Raw genomic sequence first — 24420 nt, 5'->3', positions numbered from 1 at the left:
CCTCTGGAGGAATCCCTTACGAGGGACACAATTCAATAATGATCTGCCATTGATGTTTATCATCATGTTAATTGGTAACCATTACTTACTTCATGTAGTCTATGTTCACGTTCAGTGCTACTTGAAAAAATGAAAAGATCATTCACAAGCTGGAATACGTCAACTCACGCTATTTCTCTGTTGTTTCTCCTGATAAGTGAACTTGTCTTAAATGGTTTATCCAACCAGATTGTTTTCCAGACAAACACACTGATGATTGGCATGCTTTATATCTTCATATTTCCTGCCCAAGGAACCCTAGAACAACATTCCTACTGCCCTGTTATCTGCTGCAGGGCCTGTAGGTATCTGGGAAGCTCACACCTTTGTCATTATAGTAGCTCTCCACCAGGCTTCATGATTTCCAGGATTCTATTTAAAATCAGCATTGGGCCACAGAGCTCTTCAGTTTGTTAGTAAGTTAATAACACAGCACAGTGCTGGGCATTAGTATCTCTTAGAGGCCTGGCTTTAGGCAAAGACGAATATTCTTTATTTTTGGTTTGGAGCATGTTGAGAAAAAAAATGGCCTGAACTGTGCTAAAAGCATCATAGCACAACCCCTGGTGACTTCTACCAAGAGATTTTTTTTTTTACACTGATAGAAGATTATTTGATTCTTAAAATCTGAAGATGCAGAGAAAAGCTTAATGTTTCTGGATAAAAAGTGTGAAGAGCAGAACTGGAAAACAAGACATTTTGACCTCCGTCCATAAAGCGAAGTTGTCTTCTCGAAAGTGTTCTATCCTTCCAGTTATATCACAAGTATCTTAAGAAGATTAGTATCTGGCTAAAATTATGAGACAAATGTGAATGAACAGTAATTTTCTAACATCTTGTCTGAAGGGGTGGAGGGAAGAAGTTCATGAAGCAGGTCTCAAAGCACTGAAGAAGAGCTTGTGGTTACTGTTTGATTTCACCAGTGTTTCACTCTGGCTAGTCAGACAAACCAAAATGAGTAAAAACCTGGTAAAGTCGTTAAGGCTCAGAAAAGGTAAAACTGCATCTATCTGAGAAATAGAAACTGCAAATTGATAACAACTCAGATGTGCTTTAGAAAGGAAACAGAAATAAAGGATATAGGTTTGCACCAAAAAGGGAGATGGTGTAGCCTTTGCCAAATCCCCTAAAGTTTAAGTTAGTAGTGGTGGTGATGGGTTGATGATTGGACTAGATGATCTTAGTGGTCTTTTCCAAACTTAATGATTATATTATTAATTCCTTGACATTAAGAGGAGATAGAATTACAGCATTTCAGTAAAGAAGAGAAGTGAATATATACTTTGCATTTTAGATTAATACAATCACAGTATTATTTGAAAAAGCAAACTAAATAGGAGGCATATTAGGTCTGTTGCATGCTCAGAGAAGTAGTGTTTTGTGTAACTCGGGAAGAGAAGATTTCATCAGCAGTTCATTGAAGGGAATGATGGATGTTGTTCAGTTGGCAAAAAATAAACCAGGAAAATGGAGTCTGAAAACAATGCTTACAGACAAAACAGAACATGAGGAAGGACAAGACAATCCACTTCTCATGAAGTTCAAATAACTGTTGTCCAGCAGGCACAGAACAAAGGAAGACCGAATAGTAGGTCTCATGAGAATAGTGAAATGGACACTTTCATTAAATAGGTCTTTATTTCCCATGAATCTGCCCAAAGCACAGGCAAATGGACAGCTTATGGCACCTAGCAAGAGAAGATTTCTCTTTACTCAGACTCAAAAAATACAGTTATCATCAGAATTCATACCTGACATGTGGCTACTGTGCTGGTTACTTGACAGAAATCTGTGAAAAATGCTGTTAGTACATTATTATTATCTACAATAATGACCTGCATGACTTCAAATAACGTGTGGACAAATCATGCCCATCGCATCATGAATTACAGAGATGAGAGATGAAATGCAAGGGTAGGAGCTGGGTAGGCATGGGATGGATACCTCAGGTTCTTAAAGAAAGTTGCAGTTAACCATGTATGTACACGAGGTAGTGCGTCAAGCAGTGATGTTGAGACCACCTGTAGGGACCTCGCACAGTGAAGCTTTTAAGCTTGATCTGAACTTGAAGTAAAATAATTTGACTAAATCAGATTTAAATATACGTCTATGCATTTTGCTCAGAAGATCGAATCATATCTTTAATTAACTCATGTAACAAGTCTTCGGATCCTGATAAACATTTGAAGAGGAATTATGTGACAGAAGAAACATTGCAGGTCAGTTGGCATAGCAGATGTCAGCTTTGCTCATTAACAAACCTCAGTTTTTGTAAACATTTTATAATAAAGGATTAATCAAGAGAAAGCACATAAATGTTTGAGGACAGTTTTGAATTGTGCCTTGCGAATGCTCACAAAACCCATCTGAACTTCTCTTAGGGCACTGGCACCATATACTTTATTACCGTTACAGTGTTCCCTATGGTAATAACTTTACCCAGGGAGAATTTGAAGAGTAGTTGTATTATCTATTGAAAAGCAATTTTTCAGTTTCTACTCAGGCAAGATAGTTTTAAGAATAACTCTGAAGTTTACTCCGAAGGCCATTTCAGTCGTCCATAGATCTTATGATATTATGTTACCTTCTTTCATTTTGAATTCACAGCATAAGAAAGAAATAGAATGACATAAATTGGATGTTAGCAGAGTTTTGAAGACAGACATCAGAAGAATTCAAGAGAACTCAGCATTATTTGTTTTTTTCTATCCTAAACTAAAAAGAGAACAAAACATCAAAAGCATCAGTTAGTGAGAGATAGCTCAAAGCCAGGACTATCGTAACATACAAAACAAGTGAGCTGGCACCACCATAAGGCCTAAAGTCTGAGTCTGTGTTTTAAAGTCACTGATTTTGCAATCAGAAAGATTCTTTACACTATAGAAAAAAAGGTACGAAGATCTGCATGCATTTGTTGTAATGGACATTTTAGATTTTACCTACTATTAGCATTCTGATACTAATCATAGAATCATGATACTAATTTGGACTCAAGTGAAGAAGTCTTTATGATGCTGAGAGAATTGAGCTCCACTGGATGTTATGGATCTGGAACATAACTGGATATTATGGATATGGAACATAACTGGATGTTATGGATCAATATCCTGCCCTTTTTTTTGTAAGTACTCGTGGTAGTAATGCCTGTGAAAACGGGGCAGGATGAGATGCATATGGTTTGACTGCAGTCATATTCTACATAGGAAAGTGTGTTCCAGTGTAACATCTTTAAGTCATCATTCAATCTATACTGGAACTTTAGTTGGTGTTAAAAATACTGCAGAATTCTAAAAAATGCATAATTTTGAAGTGGATTCTGATGCTGAACTTTCATACAAAATTTCTTCCCTTAGTGCAGTTGGATCGCGTTTATTTACCTTGCACTTTGAAAATGATAATTATTTACAAGTTAAAGAAGAAAAGGATATTTGACACCTCTGTATAATGTTTTCAGTTATAAAGGGTAAGCAGAAAAAAATCCAGAGGTGTTGTTAGTACTGAGGATATTGTCAGTATAATGACTACAGAGCAAAGTTAAAGGATAAGTTTTTACTGTTTGTAAAATACCATATGTAGTACCCACAAAGTGGTAAGATTATATCCTAAAAGTTCCTTGCTGTCTTCTATTACACTCACAAACCTACCGAAGTAGGTTTGAGACATACACCAAGAATATATAGACTTGTCTCATACTTCATAATACACTCCACAGAGAAGCATCCTAAATGCTCCCAAGCTCTTTGACATTCCACTTAGGGTTAAACCATCAGCAAACTTCGGTGATAATGAGACTCTCAGCTGAGTTGGGAATTAATTATTTTTTCTGCATCTTGTTGATCTCACTGATTATAATTTGCACGTTAGCAACGGCTCTCATTTCTCTGCATGATCACTAATTACTAATCATTTGCATTGATTTCAGTAGAAGTTACAGTGTTTGGGTAAGGTTTTACTAATGGACTCCTTTTATCCGTTGTTGTTTCCATATGTTTTTATTTGTCTCTGGATGTACTGTAACATTTTGTGAGTCATCTCTGCCAGGATTGGAATTTTCTTGATAGTATATTTGATAGTAATTTATCAATAATCACTGGAACAGGTTGCCCAAGGAGGCTGTGGATGTCCCATCCCTGGAGGCATTCAAAGCCAAGCTGGATGTGGCTCTGGGCAGCCTGATCTGGTGGTTGGTGACCCTGCACATAGCAGGAGAGATGAAACTGTATGTTCACTGTGGTCCTTTTCAACCGAGGCCATTCTATGATTCTGTGATTCTGTGATATCACTGCATAAAGCAGCAGCCATTGAGAATTTCTGTAGTGCTTCAGATGTGATTAGTTACTTGAGGCTTCTTTTATTCCAAAACTTTACTCCTGTTTTCAAGACTGCCTTTCTTGTATCTCTTCCCTCATTTCCCTATTTTTTCCCTTTTGCTTCTGTTTGGCATCATGTTGACCTGAAGGAAACTGTGGTTCAGTCCATAGGATCTCATTGCTTTTATCGTATCAGTTCCAATATTTGTTATAAAAATCCAAGTGGCAGGCTACAACTGTGGTGCATAACATGAGGAAGGCAGTGTAGATCCCTGGCACGATAAACCATTTTTTCATTCTGTTCCCTAAGCCACATAGGAGTTCAAAGCCATGTCACTTGGTAGAAAGAAGACGTGAAAATGTGGTAAATGCTGTATTTCCATATATGTGTGTATGTATGCATATAGAGAGATACGTACACAAGCATATTTATGTCACATTACAGATCTTGATTTCACTCTGCAACTGGGAAGTTACTCCTGTGGTTGTTAGGCTTTCTCATTTGGTACTTGCTGTCTGTCTATTATAGTTTTCTTTTGGTTAATAAACATGCAGATTTCCAAAAATGAAGCAAAACTAGTGGGAACTGCATCTTAATGCAAGGCTGAAAGCAGCTGGACACGTAGGCTCCTGGGCAGGATGTCCACTTGGTATCACTCTCCCTAAAAAACTTATATCAGCAAAGAGCTGTTTGGTGTGCAGCCATATGCAGAGTCCTTCTGTATGCAGTCTTTCGGTGCATATCTACAGCCTGCTGTTCTGTTTGCTCCCAAGTACTGCCCCTTCTGTGTCACCCTTGCTTTGACCTTGATGAAAGCTGTGAGATTTTGAAGAGGGATTTTGTTAGGTGCATGCAGGAGTGATGCAAGAAGCACTTGGGGCTGGAAGGGTTGCAAGGTTTTGATGCTGAAAAGATGTGGACCATTTCTGTCCATCCTGTTTTGGGTATCAGGCAATATGGTTGCTGTTGCTTGTGCTCTGACATGCTGCTTTTTATTTTTCTTTCCACATAGAACAAATATGGATTTGTCATACAGCACTTGATTTCTTATGGCATGAAAAGTTGTCTTATGGAGAAAAGCACCCTCAACAAGGAAAGGTTTTTAGTTTGTTTGCATTATTCTAACCCAAGACATCTTGGAAAAGTGGGACTGCCTATTTTAAACAAGGGAACTCTAAGCGGAAGCCCATACTCTTGCACTGGCATCTGAAAACACACTACATTTGTATTTTTCCTTGGCTGTATGACCTGCACATGAACAAAGTGCAAAAGACAAAAAGGGAAGGAAAAGAATACTGGAAGCATCATTAACTTTTCCTGTGGCATTCTTTTGGAAAAGATGGTGTCTGTAGAAAAACATGCCACATGCGTGGCTCAGCCCCAAATCTTCCAACAATCTAATACTGGCAAGGGAGGGCATCTGTAACCCCCAGGGAAGAAGGCTGCTGAGATTTCGTTTTCTTGTCTTTGTTGGTTTTTATTTCCATTTCCTTTTCCTCTCTCTTTTTCAGTCATTTAATGCCATTCTGCACAACAGAGGGGAGCATCTGGCCACAAATAAACACCCAATAAAATAAGTGGGGGAGGTTCACAGCTCCCTTGGCGCTATTGTGTCTGTCTGTCTGGTTGTGGACTCAACAAGATAACCATGCATCAATTTACATTGTCCAGGCTATCTTCACAACCAGAAGTTAGAAACCTTATTTTAATAGAAGCTTAGATTCTAGAGAATAGTGTAAGATCTCTCCAAAGGTTCCAAATCAGCAATTCCATCTGTGTTTCTGCAAATGTAGAGGAACAATGTCCCAGGTGATTATGCATAACGGAATGAAAACAGTTATTTTAAAAGTGCATAAAATCAATACTTTGGGGAAAACAAGTCAGCTGTGTTTATACTCAGTATATAGCAGACATTTTGTTTCTTTGTCTGAAAAAAATTACAGGAAAGCAAGGATTGCAAGTGAAATAAAACAGCAGATTGTACTGTATAACAGAGGGGACTGGAGCATCAGATACCTCAGCAAAGGCTTACAGCATTCTAGGTTCCTTTTGAGAAAATAAATTATATTGAAGCTTATATATTTCTATGTTGTTTGAAGTTGAAGCCAAATGTTCTCAGCACAGAGGGAATAATTCAAATCCCATTGCTGGTAATGAAAAGTATATAACTAAATCTATGTCTGTGAAGCTGAAAATTTCCTCCTAAATGCTGTCTCTTTTGGACTGATGGGATTATTTCCAACTGTTGGTATGAAGGGGTGTGTACATAAATATGCATAAACATGCTTCTTGTGCAGTCAGGATACATTGCTTCTATATGTATTATTCTAGAAACGGGAAACAAGAGCATCTGAGAAATAGGGCTGAAAGAGAACAATCTGTAGACCTATAGGTTAAATTGGATTAAACTTCATCTTTCAGCAAATGCTGTGTTATTTATTCAGTGTATCTCTTGGGGATTTCCTTACCTCCTACTCTTCATAGAGAGTAGTGATGATTCCTAATTAAAAAATCAAACAAACGTGAAATGAAGACTGCCTCACACAGCTATTCTCTTGTGGGAATAGGAGGCACAGTGATTTTCATGGGCAGTTTCTAGGTCTGTTGGAGCAAGGACACAAGGGAAAGGCAAGGTTCTGACTTGGGAGGTCAAGTGAGCGTCGCTCATCAGCCAGTGCTGTCCTTGTTGGCCTTGCTGTGCCTGCATGTCATGTACCAGGAGTTCCCTTTTGGTAGGGTGGAGTTGGTGGACACGATAAGGAAGACTACTGATAATCTCATCAGCAGTATCTTCTGGGTAGATTTCTGTTTATTGATTGACCCACAATAGAGATGCGGTTGGATTCCACCAGTGCCTTGGTTGCTGTTATTGCAATATTTGGAGGCTATTTACAGTTTATGTTTTTCTCACATTCACCTGAATTACAATTTAAGATAGAAACTATGATTTCCAAGTTCATTTTACTGTCACTTAAACTCCTGTGGTATCAGGTTCATTTATTTCTCTCCTACCTCTGTGGATTCACTTTGTAGAAGTAAACACAATGGTAATGTTGACAAATTTCAGGCTGTCCACCGGTGATGCCTTAGAATATTGCAGCAGAGTCCTCATTCCAGTGAGTTTAGTGACTTTGGGGGAATAAAGCTCTTGAGTTAATGACTGTAAAATTTAGTTTCTGAGTAAAGGCCAAGTTGTACAAGTCATTATCAGCTTTTGAAAGATTATAGATTTTAAATATATATATATATACACATATATATGTATGTATGTATATAAAAACAGTTTTTCCATGGATTAAAATTCAACAGGATGTGCCTCCATCCCTTCCCAAATCAGGTATTTTTGTCTCCATTTCTGGAAAAAAGAAGTCATTTTATCAATTTTGTCTGTTCTATAAATGCAGTTCCTATTCTCAGCCAGGAATTGTTTATGATTGGGCTCGGGAGTAGTTACAGCATGTGAAAGAAAATCAGGAGTGGCTTAATGTGAATGGGACAGACTATTTGGGAACACACTGGGGATTTGATGTTCAAAAGAGTTAAGCACTGTGCTCTTTCCATCTGGCCACTTCATTTCACTGCCTGTTTGGGACCAGTACTTCTGAAATCTGCTGTGCAAAGTCAAATATTGATGTCATTTGTTCTGTTCTTAAAAGACAAATTAAACCTGAAAAGGTTTTAGTTGTGCACAGTCACAGTACAACAAGCATGGAACAACTGAAAGAAATACTCTCTGCCACGGTTTATGGCTTTCTGATTGGTTAATTAAAAAAGCAAATGAAATCTTTGGTTTAAAGTTTAGATTGAACTCAGTAACTTTCAGTTAAATTCCAGTTTTGGCAAGAAAAGAGAGAACTTTCTTGGTGATAAAGAGAGAGCATTTCCATCCATATGAAGAAAATATCTTTCATACTGTTGAATTTCAAAATACTTATGTGCTTTCCATCTTTCATTTTTTTCAGTAAAAAGCTTTTAGGGTATAAATTATGAAAAATTAACTTTAATAGCAAATGGAAGATTTGTAAGCTATTGGTGTGATTATGGTTTAATGAGTTGAAAGAAATCAGAAATTATTCCAGGTCAACCCTGTGTCATGCTAGTGTATTAACTGGCCCACATTTTCCACACAACCTTCATTTATGGTGATGCTCCAAATGAAATACTCATTTTGTACAAGCTATTTCCTCTAAGCCAAACTGGAAGTCAAGTTATCAACATTTTTAAACTGTGGTTTAATTTCCTATGTAGATCTCATGTACGAGGGAGTCCAGCAGTGCTCTCCTTGTGACACAGTTGATGGATACTGGAATCAGGGTACCACTGCCATAAAGGCTAACATGCATTTTGCTCCCATGTGTAATCACCCTCAATTTTTGACCACCATATTCTTCCATACAGGCAGGAAGGAGAAAAGAGGCTTCACTTGCCCCTCTGACCTTAGAGGTCAGCTCTCCTAGCTGGTCAGCCAGCAAAATTCCCCATTCCTCACCCCTGGTATGTAAGGGACATGCTGACAAATGGATCTAGGTGTAAAATTGTTCTCAACGGACTACCTGGTGGCCTTAAACCTAAATCAGCAGTTGGAAATTTTCACTTGTCACTAGCTACTGTGACTAGATAAGTGCCTGAAACAGAACAAAATACTAAGGCATATTGTGGTTTCTGAAATTGCTAATGCTGTAATGGGCATCCACCTGGAAAGCAGCTGCCTTTTGGATTTATCCCCCCATTCCATTTCACCATGGGTGACATTTGTCCTTCCACCTTTTAATTTTTCATGAAGATAAATGGAAATCCAGTTCTTCAAATAACAGGGGTGACTTTTTCAATCCTATTTAGAGACTTTACTTCAATATCCTGTCCACGTCCAAAGGTGAAGGAGAATATATGTATACAGCATCAGTTTGACCTTCTCCATTCTTTACTGAAACATTCAGCTTGATAAACCGGAATATTGCTTTTTCCTCTGTGACAACTTTGAAGTTACAGGACATCCCATCTGCTGGGTGCACATTTTACTAGCTGATACAATGCCATTCAATTGAGGTCTTGTTCGTGCTGCAGTTTCAACTTTGACTCAAGGGAATTTTCCATACAGGTGAATGAGATCCACTATTAAACAAAAAAATCATGATTCAAAATCAACACATTTGCATAATTGTTGTACCACTTTAGACAGTGTTAGTGTACAATTAATGTTTGTCTTAGTGGAGTGATCTGTTTTTAACCTGGGCCATCTTTGTTTTTTTAATATTTTGGAATTTGGAATTACAGTTCAGTAACGCCTATTTCTAGCAAGAATAGGGAGGAAGAAAACAAATATAAAACATAGCAACAGCAGCTTCAGAAACAATGGAGTAAGCGTGTATGGGAGAATGCGTGTTTCTGCACGTGCATGGCACATATTCCTCCCTTTCTGACCATACCAGTGCACAGGGAAGATGAACAGGCCTACATTCTTTGACTTACCTTGTAAGGTTCCACGTGGTCTCCTTTGTAACTGAATTAGTACCATCTAGGAAATGAGACTGTTCGGATCATCTCTTACTTAACATGCCTCTGCAATCTGAGCCACAGATTGACCCCTATTGATCTGATTTGACTACACTCCTGCGGAGCAAACAGTGCAGTGGAATCCAGGACTCTAATTCACAGTACTTTATTTAAAGTTCTTAGGTAATAACTCTTATTTGCATTAATCACACACCAGCAGAAACCAAGGCCTCTTTCTCGCTGCATGCTTTCCTGTTCCTGCCCCTGAAGCCAAAAAGTAGCTGCTGTGAAAGAAGAGTGTTTTAAGTATATTGATACTTGATACTAAATAGTTGCAAAACTTAGATGTTAGAAAGAATGTTTTTCAAATCAATGGCTCACGCATTACTGTAAAATCTATTGATTAAAAACAAAGCATAATGTTAGTCGTTTAGTCGGTAGAGTGATGCAATACTGAAATAAATTTATCCTTTGACTTTTGCATTAACCTCTTATTGACTGCTTGCATACTCATAATTAACACACACTTTAGCTAGCTTGGTTAATTTCAGCATTGTGATCACTGTCCTCTAATGTAGCTGACACCCTGATCATCAAAATGTCAGTGCAGCCCAAGGGACCAGAACCAAGCGACTGTGTTCCAGTGAATGTACACCTGCTGTGGTGAAACCAGCCACCTTCCGAGGGAAGGAGCCGTGCACTGTCACACGAGAGTTTGCCATGACTTTTATCTACATGCTCCTATTGGTAAATAAGAGTGAGCAGTATACATGGCAGAGTGGGGAGAATGTGCATGGCAATAGCCCATTGCTCCTTCAGTACAGGCTTTTTAACTTGAAACTGGCACCAGTTTTGTTTGGTTTAGCAAGAAAGCAGGGACCGTGGAGCTTTGTGCATTCTGTACATCTTCAGGTATACGAGTGATCCTTTTCTGTGCTGGTAAACCTGTGTTATCAAGGTGTTGGAGCTAAATTGCTCTAAAGTAAATCCAGGTAGTTGTTTCCTTCTGCTGCTGCAAGTGAGCTTTGAATGAGGCCCCTTAATTTTGGCATCAGTACTTTTCTTCCATATTTCAGAGCATGTGGTATTTTCACTCTTAACACACTTCGTTCAGACAATATTCAGACATTAAATTTACTCTCTTTTAGAGGTTTGACTTTATTAACAACTCAGCCTGTTTTTAATTAATATATAATGTTTGAATTTATGTATAATATTTTCAATCTTATTGTTTTCCCACTACCACCATGCTTTGATAATTGCAGTGTTGAAATTTCAAGTGCCTTTGATTGCTCTGCTTTGGCTGAAAATTTTGTTATCCTTCTGCAGACTCTTAAGGTCCTTAACTCTGATACAAACTAAAGAGCATCGTGGGAACAATTTTTCCCACAGTCGTGGAGAAATTTATTAAAATCAATAGTAATATATTAATCTGGACAGTTCTTGCATCATAACTCTGAGCTAGAGGATCAGCATGTACCTGGAGGAGTGCACTCAGGCTTGTGGTGGACTGATAGTGCCATGCCAGGTCATCAGGAGCCGGCCCTGCACCCATAAGCACAGGCAACCTGCAGTGGCATTAACTCCAGTGGCTCATAAGTGCACAGGGATTGCATGTTTGGTAAAAACAGGTCACACTCCCTGCTGTTCTTGCTAGTGATGTAAAGCAAAGCAATAGAAATACTTCAGAGGAGCTGTGGTTTGCAGAACTTGGAGCGTGAAGGCACTGTTCCCGTTTCTCATAGTGCTGCAGTACACTGATATGTTTGTCATCAGACTTGTGCAGGAAACGGTTGCTCACGGGCTGCCCTGTCCAGCATCATTGGTGACTTCTGGCACATTTACAGAGACACAAATGTCCAAAACCCAAAAGTGAGGAACAAGCAGTTTGTGAGAGAGAGCAAGGGATAAAAAAAAGTGCTGAAGGTAAAAAAGGAAAAAGGGGTCTAAATGGTGAAGAAGCCAGGAGGCGGTGCGCTTTTCCTCTCAGTGAAAATCCTTTTGTTAATAGCAGACAGTGAGAGAATGTTTATTATTATAAATGGAGTTTTGCAGACCACGTAATATGCCTGCAGTATTTACCAGCTGAGCTTCTTGATTTGTCATCTGCAATAATCTGTACATGGCTAATTTATCCACTCTTAGATTGAAATGCTTAGACTCGAATATCTTATACTACCCAGCAAATTGAGCGTATTATTGTGTGCCAAGACAGAAAATAAAGCAAGATTTTAAAAGCTTCACAGAGTTGTGCTGCAATTAGTTTCAGCTTTCCCTGCATATTAATTTTCTCCTCTTTCTTTATATAATTTGGGAAATGTCTTCTGAACATGATGGCACAATCAGTTAAGTACCTCTCAAAACTCGTACACTAAACTGCATTTGCTCTAACAACTATTACAAAGCAGCCTGCAAAACAAATCCTCTGTTATTCTGTACAGTGCAGCTTATCAATGCAAACAGTTTAATATTTATGCTAAGAGGATTGTCACAAGTAGCTTCTGTTCCTTTAATTCTTGTTTTAAATAAATAATGAGAACATTTAAACACATTACTCTTCCCAGGGCCCTGAGGTCGGCTAATCTTATTATTTATGAAGTGATGTGCTACATAATAGTACTTAGTGCATGTTAACAGATGCTATTATCAGGGGCTGATGTGGAGAGCTGAAGATATATTGGAATGTTATGTGTTAATACTGTCCTTGTAGTGTAATGTACGATGGATTGAGTGCCCAGGATGCTGGTGCAGCAATTAACCACACACCAACATGGGTGTAAAGCTGAAGTATGTTTTCTCATGGGCATTACACTGCCATTAATAATTCCCAAGAGAAGAAGACATCTTCCATTTGGAAACAGTCACTTCGAGAAGGCTGATGGTGTAGACAAGGAAGTTGCATGTGTCAATACTTTCAGAGTTGATTGTACAGAGATGGAAGATGCATGTGTATGTTTAAAACAACTTTTAAATCGTCACAACAATATTTTATAAAACATGATTTTTTTTAAATGCCTTGTGCAAGATGAAAGTTTACAATTTGTTTCTTTACATTTGAAGAACTATGTCGACCTGCAGTCCAGACAGAAATTCTAACAATGCATAGCATTTTTCTTTGTCCTGTCCTGCTATAAATGTTAACTAATGAATGATCTGCATGTAGATCATTCGAGGGAATGGGAAAACGGAGGAGGAGAAATCCTTATTGAAATGTGACGATTTTTTGTGGTGACATATTGTATTACAGCCTAGTCTCAAGAGATGTATTGGTTGCCACTTCGAAAACTTTCTTCTGCAGACTGCAGTTCAGCTGAATATTATAATTAGACTTCACTAGTATTGATGAATAATCCATTTAATAAAAAACACTGTGATTTAAACATTTTCTCAGGGGACTAACATAAGCTAACCTCTTAATTTAATTTTATTGAAGTTTTGCCCACCTATTCATCATTGGAAGTTGTTATTAACCTCCATTTCCATTTATCTTTATAGAATTTTCTCTTTTTATATTGCCTTTTTCAGAGCTAAGCAGGTTGATACACTTGTAAATCTCCAGAATCTACAAAGCTAGTCCGGCTTCTTTAATATTGTTTAATCTATCCCCCCTGACCTTAATGCAGTAAATTCAGTTTAATCTTTCTCAATAATCTAGTAATACATTGGAAACCGGCAAACATTCAAATCTGATAATGGTTTAATCACATGCTTTAAATAACAGCCGAGATAATGAAAAAATAATTTACCATGTAAAGGTGCACTAACTGAGTTTTCTGTGATTGGCTTTTTGAGAAATCCCTATAGAAAATACAAAGCCTACAACAGAAAAGAACTTCACTGTAAATGAACAACCCATTTGGTCAGAAGATGCGCTTTTTTCCTTTTCATCACTCTCTTTAAGTTACTGCACAAGCATATCCTTGCTGAGTATTCAGTTTCTTGCTCTAGCTTTACTTAAGTCGTTCTTCTGCTTACCTTCTGTTTCAGATGCCAGTCAGAACCAGCAGAGAGCTTGCCAGAAGAGCAGAAGCCAGAATGCCATCCCTTCTGGACAAATGAAGAAAGCAACATGCCTCTGCCATTTGATCTTGAAGAAGTTATTGTCCATCTACAAAATCTTGTTCAGTAGGTGGGATATTGGGACACCTTCCAGCCTAGAATTAATAATACTCAACATTTGAAGTTTTTTTTTCTGCTTTCATCTTTTCTGTTTTAATGTTCCTTGGTCATTTGTTGTTTTCTTCTTCAATGCAAATTTTATCAGTTTCCATCTTAGTTCCTGAGTCACAACTAAACAGACTGGGTACAAAATCTATAGAAAGAAGCAGCTTTTAACATCTGAAGTCTGGAACACCAACTTCAGGACTTTCCTCTTCCACTCTAATTTCCATTGACAGTGTAGCCCATGGATAGCTGTGTTTCCACAGGTTCCCCTGCCATGCATCTTAACTGTCTAGATTTGGGGCAAGTTAGACTTGCCTGCTAGTCTCAGCACTGCACATTTTTACATGCTAATAATGATATTACTGAGAACAGCTGGCAGCACTTGTCCTGGTAGGTAAGTTTTAAAAAAGCTTTCCAAACTAGAAACCTCCTGCCTGGAACCTGATGGGTACATGCACCTTTGAAGGACAGTGCTTTCAGGTTCAGCCCAAGGAGTTCATAGTACTACTGCAGCAGGACAGCTTGCAGATTGTCTTTTAGGCAAATTGGAAGATCCTATTGGTACAGTCGTGCTCTAACTGATGCACAATTACATCTATAATTCTTTTAGAAGAATGGTATGATCTGTCCTTTACACCTGACCATAGGGCTTAAGTCAGGGAGAGACTTCCAAGGTTGTATCTACATGGCCTCAGTTTCCTGGAACTCAGAATTCAGTTCCTAAACTTTACGTAAGTTCTACCTACTGATAGTTCTTTTCTGACCCCAGCTTTCCCAGTCTATTGTCCAGGGCCAGTGGACGTGGGGTTTCCAATTTTGGGTCAGATCCCCTGACAAAATAGTTTTAGTTTGTATGACACCAGGCATTGCAACATCTGTGTTGATCTATCCATGAGAACAAAACCAGAAGCCTATGAGAAATGAAGCTGTTTGTGATCTAGTTTGTAATAACATACTATAAAAAGAACAATGCTGTGTTGGATGATGTCCTGAATGAGAGAGAGATTTTTCATTTGGATAAGTTGCTCTTCTGACTTGAGCTGTGTATGCCTTTTCCCTTGTATAAAAACAGCTAGAAATTATATTACAGTAAAACAGCATTCAGTCTATACTACCTCTATAGAAAAACAAAACAAACAAACAGTGAGACTCAGGACTTGACATTGCCACCAAGAAACAGAAAATGCCTCCTGTGTTAATCTTCTGCTTAAAATCACTGTTGGGGCCAGGCTTACCCAAAGCATACCAGTATACTCTATTGGCAAAGTGTTCTGCGTGTGGATGGGGCTTGTACTGCAGAAAACTGTACATTTCACAGTATAACATATGCCAGACCTCCCTGCAGCTAAGGAAGCTGTGCCAGCAAAAATTCAGTTTTAGTGGTATAAAAGTCTGTCCACACCTACCAGCTTTTGCCAGGACAGTTATATCAACTAGAAGTTGTACATCTTAGCACCTCTAACATAGCTATGCCAGCAAAAGTATGAAGACCTGGATCAAGCATTTTTGTTGTGTTCCCTGCCTTCTGCTAAAGCTGTTAGCCAGCTTGTAGAAGGAAATAAACTCTTTGAAGAATAAATTATTTAAATTAGATTTAATTACATTATAACCTTGATCTGTACATTTATCTGTTGTCTTGCACTCAACAAATTTCTTAAAATTTTGAAATACTCTGTTATGGGCATGGTTTTTCTTTCCTACACTAGGTAGAGCTGGCTTTAGTAGTGGGCAGATAGCATATATTTGGATGAATGCCACACTAAATAGTGTTTGCTTTGGAAATCACCTAGAGAAAAGCTAGAGAAAAAGATGAGGATGTGGCAATTCTGCTTAAGGAAAAGGCAGTTCTCACAGAAACAAATACTACTTTGGAAATGAGAAAGATGAAATCAAATGAGCTAATGATGTAACACTGTTAACACAGGGTTTGAGGGGATTGTTTGTTTGTTTATGCTGTTACTTCATGATTATTTTGTGTTTAATTAAGCTAGAAACCACGGGGATCACAGTACTGAAATGAATCTGACATCTATAAAGGGTAGAGAAGGCACAGCAATGTTGTTGCTGAAGTGGAAGCTATTAAAAAATCATTGGCAAATAATTATTTCCAGCAGCAGTGAAACAACACTGTTTTATTTTCTTGTACTGGGAGAGTGCTGGCAGCAATAACACAGTGTTTAAAACTACGTGATTCTAGGTTTTGTCTATGCTGAGGATTAAAGCTAGTGAATTAGCTAAACTAGTTCTAGCCTTAGTCCAGTTAAATAGCATTCATTTAAGCCAAGGGTGGCAATGACAGAAAACTGAAAAATTCTGGAATGGATGAGACCTAAGATTCACTGGCAAAATACCAATAATCAAGTGGTTAAAAAGAATTAAAGCTCTGTGTTACATTCAAGTCTCACATCATATGAATCAGTAAAACATGATTGAATTCAGTTGAAAGGCAGAAGTATAAGGAGGTTTCATCTCTCCAAAGCCCACAAGAGTTGATGGCAAAGACATGGGTAATGTTGATGGAACTGTTTGAAGCATATAGGAATGCCAAAGGGTGTCCCAAGAGAAGAACGTGGTTAAAGGTAAATATCTGTAAAAGAAAACTGAAAGACCAAGCACGAATTGTTGCTATGCTTGAGATACATACTAGAAGCAGAGAAATACTTTGAAGTTTTCTTTATTTTATACAAGTAATAGTAATATAGTTCATGTTGCAGTGATACTTCAGCAGTCCACTTGTATTCCAGCACTAGGTAATGCATTATGGCTTTGGATGAGCCGAAACGCACAGCCTCTAATGGATGCTCTGTGTATAGCAACTGGTTACCAAGTCTGGATGCTCTAGATGCACAAGGACCAAGGACAGTTTGTTTCAGGGAAGAGGTGAGAGCATAAGTTAGCTTCTAACATTAGTTCAGCTGTTCTTTTAAAACGGGAAAGTTCATGGCTTTGTGTACATGTACTTTTCATCAGCCATGAAAGAATTAAGGAGAAATAGTTCACTTGCACACGCAACTCAGGCAAAATGGGTTACAGAAGATACAGATCAGTTTGCCTGTCTGCACTTGCCTTTAAACAGTATTCATCAATTTTACAAAAGCTACTGACTAAACATGGAACCAATACAAATGAAATGCTCAAGGCAAAGGATTTCTTTAAAAATGTGATAGAGTTGGTTTTGCACTTGTAAAAAGAAAATGTTGGCAGAAAATAAAGATCTTCTATTGTTTCTGTAATGTGGGGGATGAAAGGTAAAGGCCATTTATAAGTATTTGATAGAAAACTGCTGTGTTATGCCATGTAAATTAGAAATGTTTTAATAATGCTTCATTCATATCTCTGCATATGAAAATATTTTATCTTGTAGGTCCTTTCTTGTTGTTAAAAGGTTAAGTAAATAAAAAATTGAATCCCAGTGCACTAAATTTTAAAGACCTTATGCTTATGCTCAGAACTTTACAGAAGATCCTGATTATCTAAAATGCAAATAATGCCACAGGTACTCACCAAACAGAAACTGCCAAGGATAGGTAACTTGTAGCATAATAAATACTCAAATCAGTTGTCTCACTCTCATTCAGATGCAGTCTTCAGTTTCACAGATAATGAAGTAGATTTACTTAGCAAGACGTACTTGAAAGTCATGTTAGACTTTTAATTGCTATGGGACAGGCTAAGGAATTCCAGTACCATAATGCAGCAAAAAAAGAGAAATTAATACAAAAATCTAACACAAAAGATACTAAAATATTATAGTGTGTTAACAGTGGACACTGCTCCTTTATTGGTTGGTGTAGTGCAGGTCCACTAGTCCTGTGACACACAGTGGACTTTGGGTTGATGTATCAGAGATTAAACTAGCTGATGGTAAAGATGGGATGAGAGAAGGAGAAGAGAAATGAGATGCAAGGGATGTGCATTCACAAGAAGAAAACTTTATTAACTCATATGGGAATCATCCAGCAGTAACTTGTACAGTGCAGGCCATGACCTCTCCCTTGATTGTTACCACCTGATGCACAGTTAATGTTCAGTCCTTAACCCTCCTCATGCCCCAGCAGCTGGTCCACATCTCTTCGGCAGGAGCTGACCACTACCTTCTTCTGCCAAGGTTACAGAGTTTGGAAGAGCACTTGTATACTGCAGGAACAAGCTTAGCCTCCATATCTATGCTAGCACACCTCTGGCCTACCATACCTCTGTGGATTGAGTGCCTCCACGAATCTGTTTCTGTTGAGATTTGAGTTGTTGGAACTCATCATCCGCATTGCCCCGTTGGGCTGGTGAGCTGCCATAGGGAAGGGCCAGACAAACAGAGCACTGTCTGCAGGAAAGTTCCTTTTCCCCTTAAAGGCCACTGCACTCCCCACAGCAGGTCAAAAAGCTCAGCTCTGCACTGATCACTTCACTCTACTACCAGAGCAGAGGCAATCCTCAATAGCAACTTGTCTTTCTAGTACAAACTCAAACTCATCACCGTTAATGTTACTAGGCGTCACAATCTGCATTCATCTTTCCTATTCACCTTAACCTGGGGTATTCATTGAACAAGAGAAGATAATGTATGCATTTGCAAAAAGACTGTACTTAAGCTGCAGAATTGGCTGAACAATATGTGAAATAAAAGCCATCTGATCACTGATAAAATGAACACATTAAAATGCAGATGTTTGGCAGTGAGTATTTCACATATGACATGAAAATTATGCTTCATCTCCTCATTGCTTTGGTGATAGCGCTCAATTCAAATGATAGAACAGGACATACTAGTCTACAGTCTACATCCTCTAATACCCTATTGGTTTTACAGTGCTGAATTTGGACAAAAAGTTGCTCTCCTCCCCCTCTATATCACCAAATACTTGCTTTCATGCCAACACATCTTGGTCTGATTAGTCTCCTTGATTAGAGGCTAAAGTAAAAAGTCAGGTGTATAGGATTCCCATTATCCTTTATTTCACCGGTTCTAAGAACAGGTCAGATAGAGTTATTTCATTGAACATGTGAACAATCAACTTCTGTTTACCATTAACCTTCAGTTTTCTTTTCTTAAAATCAAATCAGGGCTTGGTAGGCAGTTATTTTCATACATGGCCCTTGATCAGTGGAACAATCTGTCAAAAGCCATTAAAACCTCTATTAGGCTGAACTGCATTCAAAGCTAAACTACCCAATCATTAAAGGGCTGGGATGATTGTTTTTAATACAGTATTCGTTTATTTCTGTCTCTGAGTAGTAACAACTTTGAAACTGAGCATATTAACTAAGGCTTTTTACTATCGACAAGTGCTGAGAAGCTTGGTTTCTTGTGGAACATCAATATCTGTGTAAAAGAGGAAAAAGTGAACACACTGAAATAATCTTTATGTTCTCAGAAACGCCTCTTCATTTGTTTCCTTTCCTTGCATCCATCAAGGATGCAAATGGAATGGGAAGACATTTACCAACGTACTTTGCTCAAAAGTTTCACTGGAAAAAATAACAGCTAATTACAGATATATATTTTAGTGATTTGTGATGTTAATATCTCAGGATGCTTTGCACAGAGAAACTGAGGTAGAAGTCAAATGTGTGGCCATGTTCTGAGCGCTAGTGCTGGAGCAGAGTGTGCAAAATACCTCATTGCTGGCATGTCTCAGTTACTTCCAGTTAATCAGCTCCACTTACAGCTTAAGGATGCTCTCATAGAACTATTTTTCTCCAAAGATACATTTGAAAGCGGAGCTGGAATCCTTCTCCCTCATACAACATTTAACGTATTATTTAATGGCATAGCATGTGATAATCCATCTCGTGTAACAGAGATCTTTCAGGCTTCCTAATACTTGATTAAACTTTTGAGTGAATCTTTTAGTTGCATTCCAAGTCCCCGAGCTCTCAGTGGGAAAATGTGAATTTTACTGGAACTATTAAGTTATTCCATGGAGAATATGCAAGAATATTAAAGTACAACGCGCACTCTTTTAGCTGTGTTTTAAATATGCTCAATGGTAGCCCCCAAGGTGATAGAGCTGCTGTGCTAGGAAACTCTTAAGAAAATCCCCTGTGGGTATTTGGGTGCTATTTATCAAGGTGAAGATGCATTGCTGGAACATGCTGGAATGCTTGTTATGCACCTGTTAGCACTTTTTGTCTGGTACTTATTTTGTAGTCTGGTAGTACTTTACTGAGAGCACTGCTTCCCTAGTTATTTTGATGAACATCCCAGTAATTTATTACTCAAACATTATCAAAGCATTCCACGATCATTTCATTGCTGTTCTTTCCCCTCTGCCTACCAGTGCCCTTTTTTTCCCATTTGTTTCATTATTAACAGTACTGTTATTAGCAAGTTCTGTTCTTTGTTAAACTGACGTGGCTTTAAAGCAAGAAAGCATATAAAGTAAGTATCAGATAGCATTCATTCAAATGCATTTATTTTCCAGCCAATTTATTTGGATGTTTTTGCTCATTTTGCTTATTTGGTATTGCTACATCTGATTTGTATTAAAGACTATTTATCTAACACTGAGAAACATAGAGTGATATTTAAGTTTGTATTATATATTTGCTACTTTACTCATTTCTGTAAAATAAATTACTTAAAGAATCTGCTGTCTGTCGTTTGACCTCCAGAGTGTGATAGCTGTTATCATCAGTTCTTCACTGTTGCAGTGAGTGGAAGAAGAAGGACTAAGAGAAGTGTACTTTTCACAATATTGAGGTGCATGAGCAAATTAATTTTATGTAAGATTCCTATATGATGAGTAGTGGGAGGTAAGCTTCTTCAAAGCAGCAAACTCACAGGTACACTGAGCCTGCTCTTCAGTGGGGCATCTCCCTCTATCTGAACTCTTCTGCAAGTCCAAGTCAGTTGCCATAGGTATTCTCATCTGTTAATGATGCTGACAGTTTATTGATTGGAAATGGATAAAAGGTAATAGGGAACTTTTTTATTATCATTGAAACTCGTTTAATTTAATCTGACTATAGCACTTATCTTCTAGTCTGGAAGGCAAATTAATTTCTTTTACTTCAAGACTCATACCATAAGTGGACGTGTCTACCTTCCCCACATGCACACCCCATAAAGTGCTTCCCTCGATACAAAAGTGTAGCTCTACCACTATACTTAGAAGATATTCTTCTGACTGTGCAATTTTACACTTCCCATATTCAGTGCAAACTCTTACCTTAAGTGAGCACTAGTAATGCAGTGCCTACCAGCACTGCATCAACCTTTTTTGAGCGTATAAGCATGTGCAGTAGTTTTTGCAGAAGTTGTAATGAAAAACACACATAATTATATTGAATAAGACAATATCAAAGAAATGTGTATTGCACATAGGATAAAAAATGGTGAGATTTGTGATGTCTGTTGTTTCTAGACTTTGTGCAGGTCTCTACTACCTCAAAGGAATTTGAAGTCCATGCTAAGCCAGATACAGGCTTCAGGGCAAGACAAGGACCAGTCCTGCAAATTTCATCTGGTACTCTGAAGATTGCCATTGTGGAGCACAGCAGGCTGATTTGAAGTATGCATGCCCATGATGCTAAGATGCACTGCAGTGTTCTGTGATACTTGGAGTGTCCTTAACACCAAAGGCTGTGTGCCTAGTTACTCTGCATTGCTAGATGCCAGCCAGGAGGTGACACAAGTGTGAAGAGAGATGGCCAGGTCATTCCCTGCCAGGACTGAATGGAGTCTTTTAGCCAAAAAGAGTTGACAGAAAGCACCATTCGCATATTCTCCAGCTGACAGTCAGCAAAGCATCCATTCCAAGAGCTATGAAATCTGATTTCTTAGTCTAGAACATTCTTTCCTTGGCTTCAGAAGTTTAACCAAAAGTAAGTACATGGGTAACTGGATGAAAGGACACTTTAGGAAACCAGAACTATTTTTACACATTTTCTAACAGTTCATTGTTACAGATGTTACATTTACCTAGCAAGACCAAGATGAATTTCCCTTGCATCAAGATTTCCTGAAACTGATCCTGTTTTTTTCCTGATTGTCTCAGAGTTTAGGTTACCTAGATTTTCACTCTATCTTTTTATAAAAATGGGCAAAATGCATGGCATTAGTGACCTTGCCAAAAAAAAGGGTGCAGTCCTCAGGGGGTCTTTATGGGATGTATGCAAACACAAGGAGACTTTGCTCCTCTTCATTCAAAAACAGGCATCTTCTGGGGAGAGTAAGGCACTCTTTCAGTCTCTGCAGTCGAGAACAGCTTGCTTTAAATGAGGCAGAGACTAATCAGGATGCCTCCCCTGCACTGGTGGCTGGCGAGGCCAGGTGCTGGAACAGGGTTGAAACAGCCCAATAGCTCCTGCACCAGCCAATCTCCTGCGCTGCGGGAGATAGCTGTCCTCTAAAAAGTAGAAGTGAAAACCTGCCTTTGGAAAGCACTTGCTTACAAAGCCTCTCATGCAATCCAGACCCCAAAGGGAAAAAATAGCTCAGCATATTTAAAGCCAAAAAGAAAATAGAAAAGTTTAATTCCAAATAACTTGAGATTCATCACAGTTTTTTTTGTTGGGTCAGTGGGAAGGAGGTGTTCCCAAGGAGAAGCCCCTGTATTCTTTCTGTATCAAATCTATCATACGAACCTAAGTCCTCTGGAGTGAGAGACTTATTTATCTTTCATTGTAAAGATTCTAGTGTCCTGTACATGCAGTTAGGACTCTGCACACAAGAGTTGCACAGAATATATACAAAAACACTGTCCTATAGCTAAAATATATTCTCCCATCCATTCAGTTATAAGAATTTCTGAACTAAGAAGTTTCAAGTTATATTGCATTGCAGGTCTGCAGTTTATCAATCAGTGCCTACTTTGCTGTCACACAGTGACACTAGAAGTGGTTTTTACTACAAATTTTTTACAATGTTGGCTTTTTTATTCCAGGATGATTCAAATTAAAAATAACAAATTCAAAATAAGAAATCTTCATTGACTTTGTAAATAGGAAAAAAAAAGAAATAGAGAAAGTTTATGTCACTCTGGATACATGCTTTTCCAGCAGGTGAGTCCTTTCCAACTAAAGAGTCCATGCGTGCAAGTTTTGATCTGATCTATATGATATCCTCCATAAATACTTCTGTTCTACACAATTATATTTTATTTCAACAGGTATGTGTGAAATTTGTTGCTTAAGTATCACTACCACTCTGAAACTAATGGCACTTGTAAATCAGCTTCTGTTTTCATCCTATTCCTAGTTACATCTTAATTATTAGGGTGCAAATATTGAGCGCTGAAAATATGAGCCTTCATATTTTCTGTTCAAAGGATTTTACTAACATCTAATAGATTTTATAACTTCTATTAAGAGGAGGAAGTGAAACCCTACTTGGCAAATCATAGCTGCTTGATGGATTTTGTAGCCTTTTGGCATTTCAAACCCTGGGAATGTACAAGCTGCATGAGGAGCTGTTGCTGGGTTCAACTAGCTGCACCAACTGTTAAGGTATTTTGGTTTCTCTTTTATTGCTTAACCTCTGGGGCCTAACTCCAGGCTACCTAATAAAGCAGTTGTTTGGGAACTTTAAACCTTACAAGCTCTGACTTGATAGACATGGAACGAGGTCCTGTATTAAACATACATTTTAGAAGCATAATTTCAAATCTGGAAATTGATTGTGGCTTGACCTACTTATTTTGAAGAGCTTACTGTTTCTTACTCTCTTTTGCTTTGCTGATGTTATTAGATCTATTGTTCTTTTACCAGAACTCCCAGCTGATAGAAGAAAAATCAATGCACTGCAAAGCTTGTTGGGCAACAGTACTTTCATTACAGTCAGGGCCACAATTAACTACCTAAGACTAAGTTATGACATTTCCACTTTTAAAGGATACAAACTCTCATATTATGCAGCTTCGGTGTTTTCAGAGGGCTGGAATCAAACACAAATAAAACAGGCTGGGAACAGAGAAATCTTTTTTAAAAAATTCCATGTTGAGTGCTAATTTTTTAGTACATGCTAATATGAGAATCACAGACCATACGAAATTCCTTTCCAATGCTGATTTTTAAATAGGTAACACTTCCCAGGCTTTTTTATTTATCTGCATACCGTTGTGCTCACTCATTTTAATCACACCATGGGCACACCGACCTCGCAGCTCCACATTGCCCCTGTGGTACAGAGCAGCACCTGGAGGATGGCTGAGGATGCGCCCTGCCTGATGCAGTGTCCTGAGCTGCTCATCCTGAATTGAGTTTGCTCAGAGGTCTGCAGTTCAAACACACGTCTGCCCAGCTAATGGGGTCAGGGCATCTCCTTCCAGTAATGGATTGGTTCTCTCCCAGGCAAAGTGCCTCTAAGAGAAATTGAGAAAAGATCCGTCCCTAGGTAAGATTTGAGGCAGCCCAGGAGAATGACAATTACAGCTTTTGCTAACAATATTGCAAAGGCAAAGCCATGCTGTGTAG

At 38.3% G+C, this 24420-nt stretch overlaps 1 protein-coding gene across 4 annotated transcripts in view; it reads left to right on the top strand.

Moving 5' to 3' along the window:
* Positions 1-20524, top strand: part of FTO (FTO alpha-ketoglutarate dependent dioxygenase) — a 227629-nt gene extending 207105 nt beyond the window's left edge. For all 4 annotated transcript variants that reach the window (XM_042821625.1, XM_042821624.1, XM_042821628.1 and 1 more), the window contains exon 9: positions 13831-20524. In XM_042821625.1, the coding sequence (XP_042677559.1) occupies positions 13831-13972 (142 nt within the window). In that variant the 3' untranslated portion in view covers positions 13973-20524. The remainder of the gene's footprint in view (positions 1-13830) is intronic.
* The last annotated feature ends 3896 nt before the right edge of the window (positions 20525-24420 follow it).

This window comes from Centrocercus urophasianus, unplaced genomic scaffold (genome assembly GCF_019232065.1).
Source record: "Centrocercus urophasianus isolate 14NV4802_14NV808 unplaced genomic scaffold, USGS_Curo_1.0 seq_2, whole genome shotgun sequence".
Classification (NCBI taxonomy): Eukaryota; Metazoa; Chordata; class Aves; order Galliformes; family Phasianidae; genus Centrocercus; species Centrocercus urophasianus.
This window is presented reverse-complemented; position numbering and strand designations above follow the sequence as displayed.